The sequence below is a fragment of the Mauremys reevesii genome, linkage group 22, assembly GCF_016161935.1.
Source record: "Mauremys reevesii isolate NIE-2019 linkage group 22, ASM1616193v1, whole genome shotgun sequence".
NCBI lineage: Eukaryota > Metazoa > Chordata > Testudines > Geoemydidae > Mauremys > Mauremys reevesii.
In genome coordinates this window covers 2,222,893-2,238,034 of record NC_052644.1, presented here as the reverse complement: position 1 = coordinate 2,238,034, position 15,142 = coordinate 2,222,893, and the positions used below count along the sequence as shown (strand labels likewise).

The following is a 15,142-nucleotide window of genomic DNA, read 5'->3' as shown; positions in this document are numbered from 1 at the left end:
CTAGGGGATTCTTCGTGATGGCTTCTCCCTCCTCTTTGTTCTGTTCCACCCCTTTATATATCTTTTGCATAAGGCAGGAATCCTTTGTCCCTCTCTGCGTTTCCACCCCCTCCTTCTCAATAGAAAAGCACCAGGTTAAAGATGGATTCCAGTTCAGGTGACATGATCACATGTCACTGAAAGACTTCATTGCCCACTTGCCAGCACACACATATACAGGAAGACTTAGAGGTAAAACACACCCATCTGCAGATAATTGTCCTGGTTAATGGGAGTCATCAAGATTCATGATCATGTCCCTCGATCTGCTGGCAGTGTTCCTACTTGTACAGCCCAAAATGCCATTAGCCTTCTTGGCAACAAGGGCACACAGTTGACTCATATCCAGGCCGGGGACCCACCCCCCTGGAATCTACCTCCCCCAGATGTCTCAGCAGGGTCTTGTTGGGAGAGCAGGGAGCATTCTCATAAGCATGAGGCTAAATCTTACTTCAAATCCACTTTAAAGAAGTTGGATCCAGCCCTGCCTAAATTGAGCACTTGCTCAGCCCAAGAGAACTTAATACGTCCTAAGTTAAAGAGGCATGATAAGAAAGCCCCCAAGTCTAGGGCTCCATTGGCACTGGGTCAGGATGTGGTAGTATCAGTGCCTCTGGTACCTCCCAAGCACAAACCCCGGGATCCTCCACCCCAACGAAGACAGATCACCAAGAGTATCAGTCACCAGTGATTCAGTCTTTGCCTTCAACGGCTGTGGCATAGACAGTCCTTACTGCGGTTTTCTCTTATATGGCATCTTATTGCCGAAGGAGCCACAATGTGTAGCCTTTATTTAATGCCCTTCATGTTTTTTGTTGTTTTTTTTTTTTAAAGGCAAACCCTTGAATTAAAGTGTTTTCACAGCAGGAAACTGACTTCTGGCAATGTGATTTTATATGGAACTAATGTGTGCTGAGGACTACTCATTAACATTAATAGAAGTGGCATGTACATCTGAAGGGGTCAATAATATAGTCTTCAGTGTTATGTGTACTGTATTGTAGCTGAGTGTCACCACTGGAGAGTTAATGGTTTTCTAGCAGTTGTCTAGCTGCAGCTGACAAACCAGCTTTAAGCCCCTTTAAGACAAGACAGCTCATTTGTTTCTGTATGGAGAGCTGTGCACACCCCATCCTGTGCACCTGCCTCTCTTCTTCCCGCTTTCACGGACCCTGGGAATGTCCAGCTGCATCCTGCACCTAGTGTTTTTTGAGAGGTTGCCCCCTGGTGTCTAGAGCTAGTTAAAACGTGATAGAACATATTGGTTGTAAGTCACGTGAATCCCTTTTGAGAACTTCTTGCAGATGATCAAACCGTGACTGCAATGTCAGCTGGGATGATTTTTCCCCCTGCACCCTCAACCCAGTCAGGTCTGAGGCAAAAGAGACTTGTGATTTAATATGCAAAACAAATGGCCAGAACATGGGGTGCAAAAACCAGGGGGAAGGGTGTTTTATCCCTGTGGTGCAGAACTAATCTCTTAAACACAGCTAAGTAATTCTAGTTACTTCTATAGCAAATGTCAGCAAGATGGGCCTGTATATTCAATCTGAAGAGTTGAGTTCTAATTTAGTTAACGTCTTATCATGGGTTTCTCTTAATAGTGAATCAGTTGGATTTATTTGGCCCTATCTATTCTGAAGAGGCCCAGATGAGGTATGGGGTTGTTATTGTGGGGGATAAATTTGCAAACGAACACTTGAATTCATGCTGCCAGCCGATAACAAAGGACTGATTTTCATAAGCTTTAATTTTAAGTGAGAGAGAGAGTGTGTGTGTGTGTGTGTGTGTGTGTGTGAGAGAGAGAGAGAGAAAATAAGTAAAGGAATTGGCATGCTAGATGGACTGGAAATGGAGCTGGAGCCTTTCACTTGTAGGTCACCTTTTCAAATCCAGCCTATATCAGTAGTGACTGAAAGTTATTGATGGCTCTTCAGTATCCAGTGGACAAGTATTCACATAAAAACCTGCAACCATAAATTAGCAATAGCTGTTTGCTCCTCCCTAGTCTCAGGAGGGAAGCTAAAGATTGAATGGAGGCTGATACACATATTCCCCATAAGTATGTTAGAGGCTTGGGGTATGTTGGTGAGGACATCGTGTGGGCCTGCAATTTGACTTGTCACTGTCGCTCTTTGGAGAAATAGGGACTTCAAACTTCAGGGCCTAGCAGTCTAGCTCTTTCAACCAGCACCAAATTACACAGCAACATAAATAATAAGAATGGAATGTGTTAACACGTGTATTTATGCTCTAAGGTGCTGAAGCCCAAAGACCTTTGAGCACCTAAGGGTATGTTCACACTACCCGACGGATTGGCGGGTAGCTATCGATTTATCGTGTTTCCTCTAGATGCGATAAATCAATCCCCAAATGCTCTGCCATCGACTCCGGAACTCCACCAGGGCAAGAGGCAGAAGTGGAGTCGACGGGGGAGCCGCGGCCATCGATCCCAGGCCGTGAGGACGGGAGGTAAGTCGATCTAAGATATGTCAACTTCAGCTACACTGGTCTCATAGCTGAAGTTGCGTATCTTAGATCGATTTCACCCCCCCCCCCCCCAATGTAGACCAGGACTAAGCAATGATTACTCATCTGCCATAGCAGGATAAAATGAGGTGTATATTATTGGGTCTGTATGTGGAAGAAAGACCTTTTGAATTGCAAAATGTTGTGTTGGGGCTTAAGGGGTGGGTGGGGGGTTGTTTTTGTTTGTTGTGGGGTGGGGATGGGAAGGCAGCAGTTAATAAATACAGTTTGTGCTACATAGCACAGCTGTATTTTTCTAATTTTAATGCAGTCTCTCACCCCTCTTTTCAGTTGACATGGATGATGAAGATGGCCGGTGCTTGTTAGATGTAATTTGGTAAGTAGTACCGCCTCATGAAACAGACCCCATGCTAATTTATCATCTTCTGGACTATTCTAGGGTATTGGGTGGGGCGGGGGGAGGGTGCTAAAGACTTGAGATTCCATGTTTGGAGTTAAGAGCATTTCCATGGAATTCAGGTTTGCACACATTCTCAATCAGTTGCCTCCATGCTTTTTTCCATGCAGTTCTCTTTGCATGGTTCAACTTCCCTGAAGTTCTCTTAAAGGCCCTACGCTGCCTACTTTCAAGGCCCCTCTTAATGCCCACTTCTGCAATGCTTTCCATAGTGAAACTACTCCCCTTCCCTAATCTCTGTCTGCCTTAGACTGTGAACTCTTTGGGGCAGGGACTATCCCTTCTTTGCTGTGCTGAAAGAGACTACCCACATTGTAGACGCTCCTGCAAACAAACAAATAATAATTAATAATTTTATGTGAAAATTTGATAGCAACCTTTAAAACTGCAGTAAGTTTTTGGCTGAACCAGCTCTGATTTTCTTGTTTGAAACTTTTGTGGTTTCATGTTTTGTTGCACTTGTTTTTTGTTTGTTTGTTTAGGTTTAATTAAGAACATTTTGCACAGCTGATTTTTATAGGGAAATAAACATTAACAGTAGATTAACTCTGCACATTCTGTTTTTCATTTGTTCCATTTAATGCATGTGTGGATAAAACTATCTAATTTCTGTAGTGTTATGCCAGTAACTATAGCATCTAGGCACTGCACACGCTTAAAAATGTACAGCGATAGTCCGTCTCACAGCACTGTTGCAAAGTGCTTGTTGAGAGAAGTGCCTGGTGAAAGCTGTCATCAGCTCTAGCTAGCTCAGGGGTAGGCAACCTATGGCATGCGTGCCAAAGGTGGCACGCGAGCTGATTTTCAGTGGCATTCACACTGCCCGGGTCCTGGCCACTGGTCCGTGGGGCTCTGCATTTTAATTTAATTTTAAATGAAGCTTCTTAAATATTTTAAAAACCTTATTTACTTTACACACAACAATAGTTTAGTTCTATATTATAGACTTATAGAAAGAGAACTTCTAAAAAAGTTAAAATGTATTACTGGCACAGGAAACCTTAAATTAGAGTGAATAAATGAAGACTCGGCACAGCAGTGCTGAAAGGTTGCCGACCCCTGAGCTAGCTAGTAGCCTGAGGTTAACTCAGAGCAGTTAATGTTTTGACAAACTACTTGTTAACCACAATGTAGGCTAATTTTCCAGAAGGGATTATTGCGATTATAAAACTGTTGTCAATGACTTGGTAAGTAGGGCCCTGCAGAAATAACAGGGGAGGGGGAATAAGAGCATGTTAGTGACAGAGGAGGCTAAAAAGAAAAATTACATACATTTACTGATTGTAAACGGTGATCAGTATATTGATGTAGTATAAAAATAGAGCATAAAGCTGTGTACGTTATTGGTCATTTAGTCTTAGATGGTTGAAATCTTGTATCAAATTTAAATTTGTAAAAATGTTCTAGGGTACAGGACCTAATTGTTTTTATTCAAAATGCATCCACATTAATTCTGTCCATGGGGGTGATAGAGCAGCCAAATGGCTCCCAGATCCATATTGGCACATTTCATGCACCAAAATGCAATATTTTTCATGATAGAACCTCATGGCTTTTATGTGCTCCTGACAGGACAGTGTATAGAAGGAGTTACTGGCCTCTGCCGAAGCAATATTAACTAACTGTTGGCCACACCAGTGCTGCTGAGGAATGACTGTCAAAAAAAATAACAGCGATCCCCTAGCAGTAAACTGATATTTCTACCAGTCAGAATGCAAGTGGATGCCCAGTTATGTGAATATATTCATTAGGGACATGTATTTCTTTTCAGATTAAAATTTGGGTCGTACATTCTCTCTTTAAACAATTTCATATGTTCTTTTGCAGTGATCCTCAGGCTTTGAATGATTTTTTACATGGATCTGAAAAGGTGAGTAGTGGTTTTTACTTGTTAATCAAAATATTAAAATTTAAACATGTTTGACAGTGAAGTTTAGATTAAAGGGAAAAAAACCCTAACTTGAATTTCTCTTTTTTTTTTTTTTTAAAGGGGGAAGGGATTGAGTAGCCCAGGGGGGTGGTAATAGGTTCTGGAATTTTTCGTCTCTAAGGACCCAATCCTGCAAGCTGCTCCAAGCAGAGCCACACTGAAGTCATTAGAGCTGTACATGCACTGTCCTCTGCACAGAGCAGTTTACAAGAATGGGACCCAACCTAGTCACCTATGTTGCTAGCGATCACAGAGCCCTATCTTCTAGTTATTGTTTGCTGACCTGAGCAAAATACGTTTGTTTTCTATCTCCTAGTAGGTAAGTTTCAGAGCAGCAGCCGTGTTAGTCTGTATCTGCAAAAAGAACAGGAGTCCTTGTGGCACCTTAGAGACTAACACATTTATTGGAGCATGAGCTTTCGTGGGCTACAGCTCACTTCATCGGAATGAAGTGAGCTGTAGCCCACGAAAGCTTATGCTCAAATAAATGTGTTAGTCTCTAAGGTGCCACAAGGACTCCTGTTCTTTTAGCAGGGAAGTGTCTACCTTACAATATCTGCCGCTACGGTTGGTACTTGTTTGCCCCTTCAGCAGAGAAGCCAAGTATTGAATAAGCCCCAGAGAAAGAACTACCTTCCCACCTCTGGATTTGGGGCTCTCCACATCAAATCTGAGGCATGTTGGCAGAGGGGCAGTGCATGTGAAGGAAGCTTGCCCAACTGCTACCAATGGTGTACCAGCTCTGTGGCTAGAGAGACCATTCATCTGTCTCCAGTGACTGCCACTCAGCACCATCCACAGTGTCAGCACTAAATTCAGTTTAATTCTATTTAAATAAAGTAAATACAATATTTTTAATTGCAGATTGACAGTGATGATCTCCTGGACAACACAGGAGATGCAGCCAGTGCCTTCTTTGAGGGTACTGGGGTATGTATTTATAATGGGTTTTTTTTTAATTGTTACTTGGTAAATTCATTTTAGAAACCTGTCTTTTGTAGTTTCACAAGTTTGTTTTTAATAAATCTGTTTTCCAGTGTGAGTAGATTACACAGGATGCATGGATTATTCCCCAAAATCTTAAAGAAAAGTTGGGGCAGGGAAGAACAAATGGGTTTAGTGTGTGCCCCATATGTGTGTGTGGGGGGGGAAATGGGTTTATAAGCACACATCTCTCTCTCTGTGTGTTTGTTTTTCTATAAACTTGGGAAAACTTTGAGGACAGAGAATACAGAGGAGCTAAAAAAGGAAGTATGATAAGACCACTATCCTTTAAAGATTGTGGGGAAAATGGGGCGGAATGTTACAAAGAAATTGTAAGGAACATGTAGCACCTTCTTAGTTCTTTCTTCTAATGTAGGATTGGAGTTGGGAGTGCTCAGTTTTGTTGACAGACAGACAGGGTAAAGTTGACCCTGGAAAGCCTCACTTGATTATTTTGCACAAATCTGATTGGAAACATGGTCAGTATTTTTTATTTTCCACCAAGTATGCTGTTTGTACTTGCAATAGAATAGAGAGCGTAGTGAGGTTTTTTTTATCCTTTCCTGACTACATTGAGCTTTTTTTTTTACTTATGAAAAGCCATTTATTAAAGCTTCTGATGCTCTATGGTACTTGTTGGAAAGCAAAGAAGCTTTTCCAAGAGTTTGGATTTAAATGTTAGATTCTGATTTCAGGTAGATCCAAAAACAAATGGAACCAAGATTGCCTCACACAAAACATTGACATGATAAAGCCAGTAGTGCCCACTGTGTGCTAGGCACTTTCCAAACACACAAGGACAGTCCCTGCTCTGAGGAGCTCACCCTGTAAGGCAGGGGTTCTCAAACTGCGGGTCAGGACCCCTAAGGGGGTCGCGAGGTTATTACATGGGGGGTCGCGAGCTGCCAGCCTCCACTCCAAACCCCGCTTTGCCTCCAGTATTTATAATGGTGTTAAATTAAAAACACTTGTTTATATATTTATAAAGGGGGTTGCAATCGGAGGCTTGCTATGTGAAAGGGGTCACCAGTACAAAAGTTTTAGAACCACTGCTCTAAGGTCAGCCAGTGTATGGAGGTATATGTCTAAGCTCGTTTGAATGTCAGTGGCAAGAAACTATTTTTCTAGTTTTGGAATATGGAAATCTCAGTTCTAGGTCCAACAACAATTTTATTCTACTTTTTAGTTGATTGATTAATACAAAGGCGTTATATTTTCCAAACTCTGTTGCTATCACCTCGCTTTCTTATGTTTATGCTCTAGAGAAGTCTAGTGCAGTGGTTCCCAAACTTGTTCCGCTGCTTGTGCAGGGAAAGCCCCTGGTGGGCCGGGCTGGTTTGTTTACCTGCCGTGTCTGCAGGTTCGGCCGATCGTGGCTCTCAGTGGCCGCGGTTCGCTGCTCCAGGCCAATGGGAGCTGCTGGAAGCAGCGCGGCCAGTACGTCCCTCAGCCTGGGCTGCTTCCAGCAGCTCCCCTTGGCCTGGAGCAGCGAACCGCGGCCACTGGAGCTGCGATCGGCCGAACCTGCGGACGCGGCAGGTAAACAAAGCAGCCTGGCCGCCAGGGGCTTTCCCTGCACAAGCAGTGGAACAAGTTTAGGAACCACTGGTCTAATGGCTAAAGTAAAGGAACTGCGAGTTTGCTCGCTTGGGTTCTGTTACCAGCTCTTCCACTGACTCACAGTGTGACTTTATGCAAGGCATTTAATTCCTGTGCCTCGGGTTCCCTTTAATAACATCATGCATTTATTTAGCACTTTATGGGGATGGCAAGATGGTTTACAAATGTACTTAGCAAATTGATACACAAACTTGACATTGGGATCACTTTGCCCAACACTGAGATGCAGTCAACTCTAGGGTGGATCACAAAAGCATTTTAACAGCTCCCAGTAAGGGTGCACAACCATTTAGCACAGAAAGATTAAAAATCCTGTTTCATGGGTTTGAATTAAATGCTTTTTCTCTCTCTCTTCCCCCACTCCTCCCATCTTAAACCTTTTAGCTGCATGTACAAGAATCCTCTGGCAACCATCTGAACACTGAACAGAATCAGAACACAACAAGCGTTGACCTAGACTTTTTAGAAGATGACATCCTGGGGTCACCATCTGGTGGCGGGGCAAATCTTCAGAACTCAGACCAGCCCTGTGACATTCTCCAGCAGAGCCTGCAAGAGGCTAACATTACAGAACAGACTCTGGAGGCAGAGGCAGAACTGGACCTGGGTTCTTTCCAGCTCCCTACACTTCAGCCAGTGGTTCAGACTGCCTCTGATGGCACGCCGCAGATTTTCTCCAGTGGGGCTGACCTAATCGGGTTGCAGCAGCCTGCAGTCCTGACACATCAAGCACTGGTGCAGCAGTCAGTGGGAGCAGACGTTGTTAATAAGGCCATCAGTGTTCAGCCTTTTCTTCAGCAGGTTGGCTTGGGGAATGTTACCATACAGCCAATTTCCAACCTTCAGGGCTTGCCTAATGGAAGCCCAAGTGGGACATTGGGAATTGGGCCTATTCAAGTAGTTGGGCAACAGGTGATGGCTATTAACCAGTCAGCTCAGCAGATCATTGCAAAACAAGTTCAGCCCTCCCAAGTGACCACCATGCCTGTAGGCAGTTACATCACCCAGACACCTGAGCAACAGCAGGTCACCCTTGCTTCCACAGGGGTGTCTCCACAGAACGCTGGCCTTGTCATCCAGAAAAACCTGCCATCAGTGGCCACTACCACACTGAATGGAAACTCCATGTTTGGGAATGTATCTGCCACCCAAGGCTCCCAACCTCTCACAGTCACGTCGAACTTAAGCAGCCCATTGGTGCAGGCCCAAAACGTGATTATCCACAGAACACCCACACCAATTCAGCCCAAACCTGCAGGGGTCCTTCAACAAAAGCTGTACCAGATCACCCCCAAGCCATTTGGTCCCAATAATACCACCCTGACCATCCAGAATGAGGCTGCCCTGCAACAGCAGAAGGCCCAACAGAACCTGACGTTTATGGCAGGCAAACCGGGACAGAATGTGGTGCTGTCTGGATTCCCGCAAGGGCTGCCTGCCAACATGTTCAAACAGCCTCCACCGCAGCAGCAAGCCCTCAGCAAGCCCATGAGCGTCCACTTGCTAAACCAAGGCAGCAGTATTGTCATCCCCGCGCAGCATGTTCCTCAAGCCATGTTACAGGGTCAGAACCAGTTCCTTCTTCCTGGGCAGTTAGCAGGTACCTCTGCTGTTCAGATACCCCAGCAGCTCTCAGCCTTGCAGGCTAACATGGGAGGACAGATCCTAACAACTTCGCACCCTAGTGGCCAAGCCCACATCATAACTAGCCAAGGGCCTGGTGGACAGCTGATAACCAATCAGGCCTTGCCTGCCCAAATCCTCACCAATCAGAACATAGCTAGCCAGCTGAATCTGGGGCAGGTGCTTACATCGCAGAATGCGCATGGCACTGCTCACATTCTTTCTGCACCTATTCAGCTGCAGCCTGGTCAGGTGGGTCAGCCAACTTTGTTCCAGATGCCTGTCTCTCTAGCTGGCAGCTTGACCACTCAGAGTCAGCCCTCTGTTGCAGCCTCATTGGCCAGTGGTGCCATCAGTCAGACTGGGCAGACCGTTATCCAAGGTGTAACTCTGCCTAATCAAGTTGCTATGTTAAATTCCACTGAGAACCTCAACCAAGCTGTGAGCATTCAGGCATCTGCCACCACCAGCAGTCAGAGTCCAGGCCTCATTCAGCCACAGCCTGCTTCTGGCACCAGCCTGCTGCCAAGCAGTGACCAGTCCTCTATACTGACCGTCCAGACTGCATCCCAGCCTCCAGCTCCACCTCATCTTCAGTTGAATGTGCAGCAGCAGCCTCCTCAGCAGCCAGCACAGCTACCTGTGACTTCACAGCCCAGCCCTAACTTGGCATCCAGTCCAGAGAAGATCATCTTGGGCCAGACAGCTGCTGGAACTGTCATAAACCAAGATTCCATGCAGATGTTTCTGCAACAGGCAAGTGAAATATTGTAATGACCCTATTAGTGGTATTGCTAGTTGGCTCACTTATTTTATCTATTGTGAGGAAGGCAAAGGAGAGTTATAGGATTCAGGCTGCATAATCTAATCTTTCCTCATAGACTGGACACACTACAAATGCTGTATTATAGCACTAATTATTTTTTTAAATGAAGTTTCAAAGTTGGTGGGTTATCCCATCATAAGACCTACTCACTTAGAATGTGTGCTTTAATTTAAAACTGCTAGAAGAACTGGGTGGTCTCAGGGGTTTGGTAATGAGTATGTAGCCTTTTACCTACTTTGAATCTAGCCTAGGTTTTTAGTATCTGGCAGCTATTGTCGTCTGCTGGCCATTCGATCACTTCTGTGGAATGAGTAGGTGGGTTAGTGGTACTTGCATCCAGATCACAAAAGCTACCATCATGGCTGGTAGTCACAGAAGAGAAGCTGATAAATAAACATGCCACGTTGACTGAGTTCCCATGGCTCCCCGAGACTGTACCTCCAGTTCTCTGCTGAGGCGCATTAGTGAGGGGAGACTTGCACAGCCACTGCCTGTGTTCTTCTGTTTGTGGATAAGAGTTCAGTGTCCAGGCTTGCCAGTTCAGCATCTTCCACTCTCACAAGTGTTGATGCAGTCACTATGTACGCTGTTAAGGAGTGCAGACAGAAAGCAGGTATGGCTCACCTCATCTGTTCATATCATAGCAGATTAGATAAGGCTTTTCACTTCTTTTGGGCATCAGTTTAAACCATTGTATTTTTATTCTTTAATTTAAAAAAAGATGAAGGCTTGATCCAAGGCCTGGTGAAGTCACTGAATTGCATTAGAGAGACCATAGGAGTTTACAGTTTTTTTTTTTTTAATTCCTCTTAAATATTACCTAAGAGTAGTGTTATCAATTTACCATAACATTCTCACACATGCCTTTCTCCAAAAGACAGTGGGCCAGATTTACCTCTGACATGAATGGACACAATACTACTGACATCATTTGAGCTGTGCCTCCCCATACTAGGGTTAAATTTGTCCCAATGTCACTAAGATCCTCTGGCAACTTACGAGATACAAAACTAGAGTCATCTGTGAATTTTCTTTGTTTTTTATATTCCTCTAAATATACTTTTTTTAAAAAAATTTTTTATAATATAAATGTTTGTAAACATTTAATTAATTCAATTAATTGATTCACCAATATGATACAGTAACTGCATAATCCACTTAAAGTGGTCACTGTCACTAAATTGGGCCCCAGATGTAGTAGTAGTTTAAAACAAAGGGGGGGGATGTTACATAACCTATTATGAATAGAAAGGTTTTTATCTTTTTTAATTCAATTAAAGTTGTTTAAATTAAAAGACAAACCATCTCCTGCAGTTGGAACACAGCAACATCTTAAAAGCAATAATGATACTAATCGTACATACCTACCTCATAGAGGTGGGGATTCATTAGTTAATATTTGTAAAGCAAGTAGAAGTGCAGAGAGTTAGCAATCAGAATCGGTTTCACTTTGGGGTTTATAGAACATGACTAATAATATTTAAATTACCTCTTATATAATGCTCCACATTTTCAAAGCACTGTAGAAACATGTAATTAATTAGCTGTAACAACACTCCTATGAGGTAGTTGAGAAAGTAATATTAGTCCCATTTTACAGATGGTGAATGTGAGATAAAGAGGTTAAATGACTTTCCCAAGGCTGCAGAGCCTAGTTTAGAACTCTGCCTCGGGGAGTAGAAACTGATCGTGAAACTAATCAGTCTCATTTCATTGTCCAAGTGCAAAAAGTAAACAAACAGCATCAGTGATGGTGAAGAGTAAAGGGAAGCTTGAAGTTATTTAATTTTTATTTTTTTTGGATGTTGCTAGTAACACAGGGGAGGACATATCATTTTAAACATAAGGCTTTGATCTTGACAGTGACCCTTTAACACTAAAATGTACTTCCATTTTCACTGTTTATTACTATATACAAGAAAAGAAATGTACAAATGTTAATGTAACTTGAGGAGGGACGTGTCACTGAGATCCTAAAAAATTCACAAAAGTTATGATCTTCAGAGACAAAAATGAACCCTAGCCTACTCTCTTCTTGCTGGGTATTGAGGGGGGAAAAGAAACCCTCACTTATCTAAACCATAAATGATTTCCTGTGAATCCTGCATGTTCTGCACTGTCTCAGCACAAGGGTAGGGAATGACATTAAGAATGGGAGTTTCAGACATGGCTCCCAACGTCTTGGCTTGGAGGTTTTTTGTTTTTATTTGCAGTTTGATATCACATCAAATTCTGATACTGTGTAAAGCTACCATCCAGTAGGAATGTTCCCTGCATTTCACATTAGGTCTCGCAGTAGGGCATAAGCTGTTGCTTTGATAGTTTACTCCTGAGGGCATTCTGCGCCAAAAATCTGCAAAATTCTGCAAATGTTATTTGTCTAATAAATGTGGAGGCTCCAGCCTGGCACTGGGGAGCACAGGCCACTGGCTGCACCGAGGTGGGAGATCACTGTGCAGCTTTCTGCCTCTCCTCCGCCACCCTCCCAGGATCCAAGTGTGGAGGGACTTAATGTGGGGGGATCCAGGTGTGGGTTGAGAGGGTTCTGGGTGCGAGTGGCATCTGGATGCACAGGGGCTTGTGGGGGTGGGTTCTGGGTGTATCGGTAATGGGAGTTTGCAGGGAGGTCCAGATGAAGGTGTTTGGAGCTCAGCGGGGGCGGGCGTTGCAGTGATAGAGCTCGGCAGCGGGGCCTGGGGGGGGGGCTCAGTGGGAGGTCCAGATGCTGGGGGAGTGGGGTTCAGTGGGGTGGGGCTCCAGGTGCAGTTGGTGTGGGCTCGGTGGGGTGGGGATCTGGGTGCGGGGGGCTCATCGGGGTGGTCCAGGTGCAAGGGGAGTGGGGCTCATTGTGGGTGAGGTTCTGAGTGCGGGGAGGAGGGCTGAGACTCAGCAGGAAGGTCTGGGTAATGAGGGGGTCTGGATGCATGGAGGTTGGGCAGCTGGGGGTGCAGCTCCCTGTACAGGGATCGCTCCCCCTGCAGCTGAGGAGCGTTGGGGCAGGGGGAGTTTGCAGAGCTTCCTGTAGCCGGGGAGAAATCTGGGAGTGGGTCTGACCCAGCCCCGGATGCTGTGCAGGGGAAGAGGAAGTCCCGTCCTCCCCAGCCCAGCCAGCACTAGCAGCCACCAGCCGGGTCTTCTCCAGTCCTGCCTTCTGCCCACAGTGATTTACCTCTCTGCCGACTGCCCTGGGCACTGCTCTTATGGCTTTCCTGTGCTTCCCTGTCAGAAAGTCATTTTAATGCGGGGAAGCAAAGAAATCTGTGGGGGACAAATTCTGTGCATGCGCAGTGGTGCAGAATTCCCCCAGGAGTAACATGGCTATGGTCAGATTCTGCAGGTTCCTGGAGGAGACTGCTGTAAAATGACTCTTACCATCTTCAGAGGAGGCAGTCTCATTTCTGACAGTAATTTGGATCTGCCTAGTGCCTGTGAAGAGTCCTGAAAAGTATTGGACCAGTATCTGGGGGTGGGCATGGTGAAGAGCAAGAGCAGAAACTATTTGCTTTTGACAACTGGTTGAGGTATTGTTAATAGAGTACCATTAGTAGCAAAGGCCTGAATGAATATGGGGGTTGGATGGTGAACATCAACAGAAAAAAAGGAGGAGTAAGAACCAGAAATCTGGTCAATGCTAAATTTGTTGGAAATTTCAGAAGGATCGGAGCCAGCAGCAGCAGCAATTTTATCCGGCATCCTTGAAAATGCAGCAGGAGAACAATCTGAATCAGTCCACAGTACCACCACACCTTCCAATGCCTCTGCCCATCTACAGCATAGCCACAACAGCTCTCAGCACCACAAGCAGTGTCCCAGCATCAGTGATAGTGAGCAGCAGTGCAGGCACAGCTCTGCAACCGCCTGCCAGCCGAGAGCTGACCCAGAATCAGAATCTGGCAACGGTGGAGTCCAAAGGACCGAATCTTATACCTCAGTTCTCAGCCAGCCATTCCCAACAGGCACTGGCTTGCCAGGTAGCCCTTACCTGTTGTGATTCCACACAGCCTGCTTTGGCCTATCTTCCTTTCTTTCTTCTGTCCTTAGCTTCTGTCTAATCTGTTTGGTCCTTCCTCTTAGAGTTCTCTTTTGCTTTTTGCTTTCTCTCTCTCTGCAGGAGGGGAGGGACCAATACACAAAGACAGAATATCAGTGTATCTCTTAGGTGGACACTAGCATTTTTCACATTTCAAAACAAAGATGGAAGTGGGTGGTGGTAGGGTAACCTCTATAGTAGTAACAGAAGTCGCCCTCTTGTGGTGTAATGGCAAAAATGTGATGGAAAAAGAATTCTGCTACTGGCACATTTATCTCCCTTCTAACTAGGGTGACTTTTCATGAGCAGTCTGAGGGCAGGATTATGATTTCAGTTACATTGTTGTAAGTGTGTAGTAAGTGCATAGACAGTCTGGCCCTGAATCCACATGTTATAAAACTCTGTGCGAATTTCCCAGAGAGAGATTTTTGACTGGCCTCTGTGCTATATAGAAATGTGGAAACAACCAAACATTCTTTTCTTGGTTTCAATGAGACTTGCCCAAAAAAAGAAGAAAAAGAAAGGAAAAAAAAGGTAAAAAGCAAAGTTGTTAATAAACTGTATGCTTTTAAAAATGTTTTTACCAGTCTCAAATGTAATCAAAAGTTTAAGTTCATTATGTGTGTGGATTTTTATATTTTTTTATATATATACACATAAGTACACATAAATATTCATAATCACATTTCTATAGCAAAAGAGTTGTGCTGCATGATACCATCACATGTTGGCAAAGAGGTGGCTTGGATGATGTTGTAATAAGTCTTTTCCATCTCTTATCTCCACGATTCTAATATTTATAGCATCCAAATTCAACTCCCTAGTTCACTTTTCTATGGTGGATCTGTATCGCTAGGAGAAGATAAAACAAAATCCAGCTGCATCTTTGTTTTAAAATAAAAGCAGCTCCATCCCTGTTTTTAGACAGCCCAGAAACAAAAGAAAATATAACTTGCTCTTATTCTGAGAAGAAAGCAATAAAAGGAGAAGAATAATGTGCATGGGTCAGGGTTCCAAGGTGAGGTTAGCAGACTTCAGGCACGGAGGACCTTGGTAGCCAAAGTGATCAAATGGACCTGAGTAATTTATCACCCATGATCATCATGTGAGCAGCCTGGAGAAGATGGGAGTTCAGACTGCAGT

General features: G+C 44.4%; 1 protein-coding gene across 11 annotated transcripts in view; it reads left to right on the top strand.

The window, feature by feature from the left end:
• The window catches only part of BICRA (BRD4 interacting chromatin remodeling complex associated protein), a 112,963-nt gene that overhangs the window by 76,588 nt on the left and 21,233 nt on the right, over window positions 1-15,142 (top strand). For 9 of the 11 annotated variants that reach the window (XM_039510801.1, XM_039510803.1, XM_039510793.1 and 6 more), the window contains 5 exons: window positions 2,860-2,905; window positions 4,814-4,856; window positions 5,781-5,846; window positions 7,905-9,899; window positions 13,623-13,940. In XM_039510801.1, the coding sequence (XP_039366735.1) occupies window positions 2,865-2,905; window positions 4,814-4,856; window positions 5,781-5,846; window positions 7,905-9,899; window positions 13,623-13,940 (2,463 nt within the window). In that variant the 5' untranslated portion in view covers window positions 2,860-2,864. Of the gene's footprint in view, window positions 1-2,458; window positions 2,512-2,859; window positions 2,906-4,813; window positions 4,857-5,780; window positions 5,847-7,904; window positions 9,900-13,622; window positions 13,941-15,142 lie in introns of those variants that run through there. The other 2 variants (XM_039510802.1, XM_039510804.1) reach the window with 2 other exon arrangements.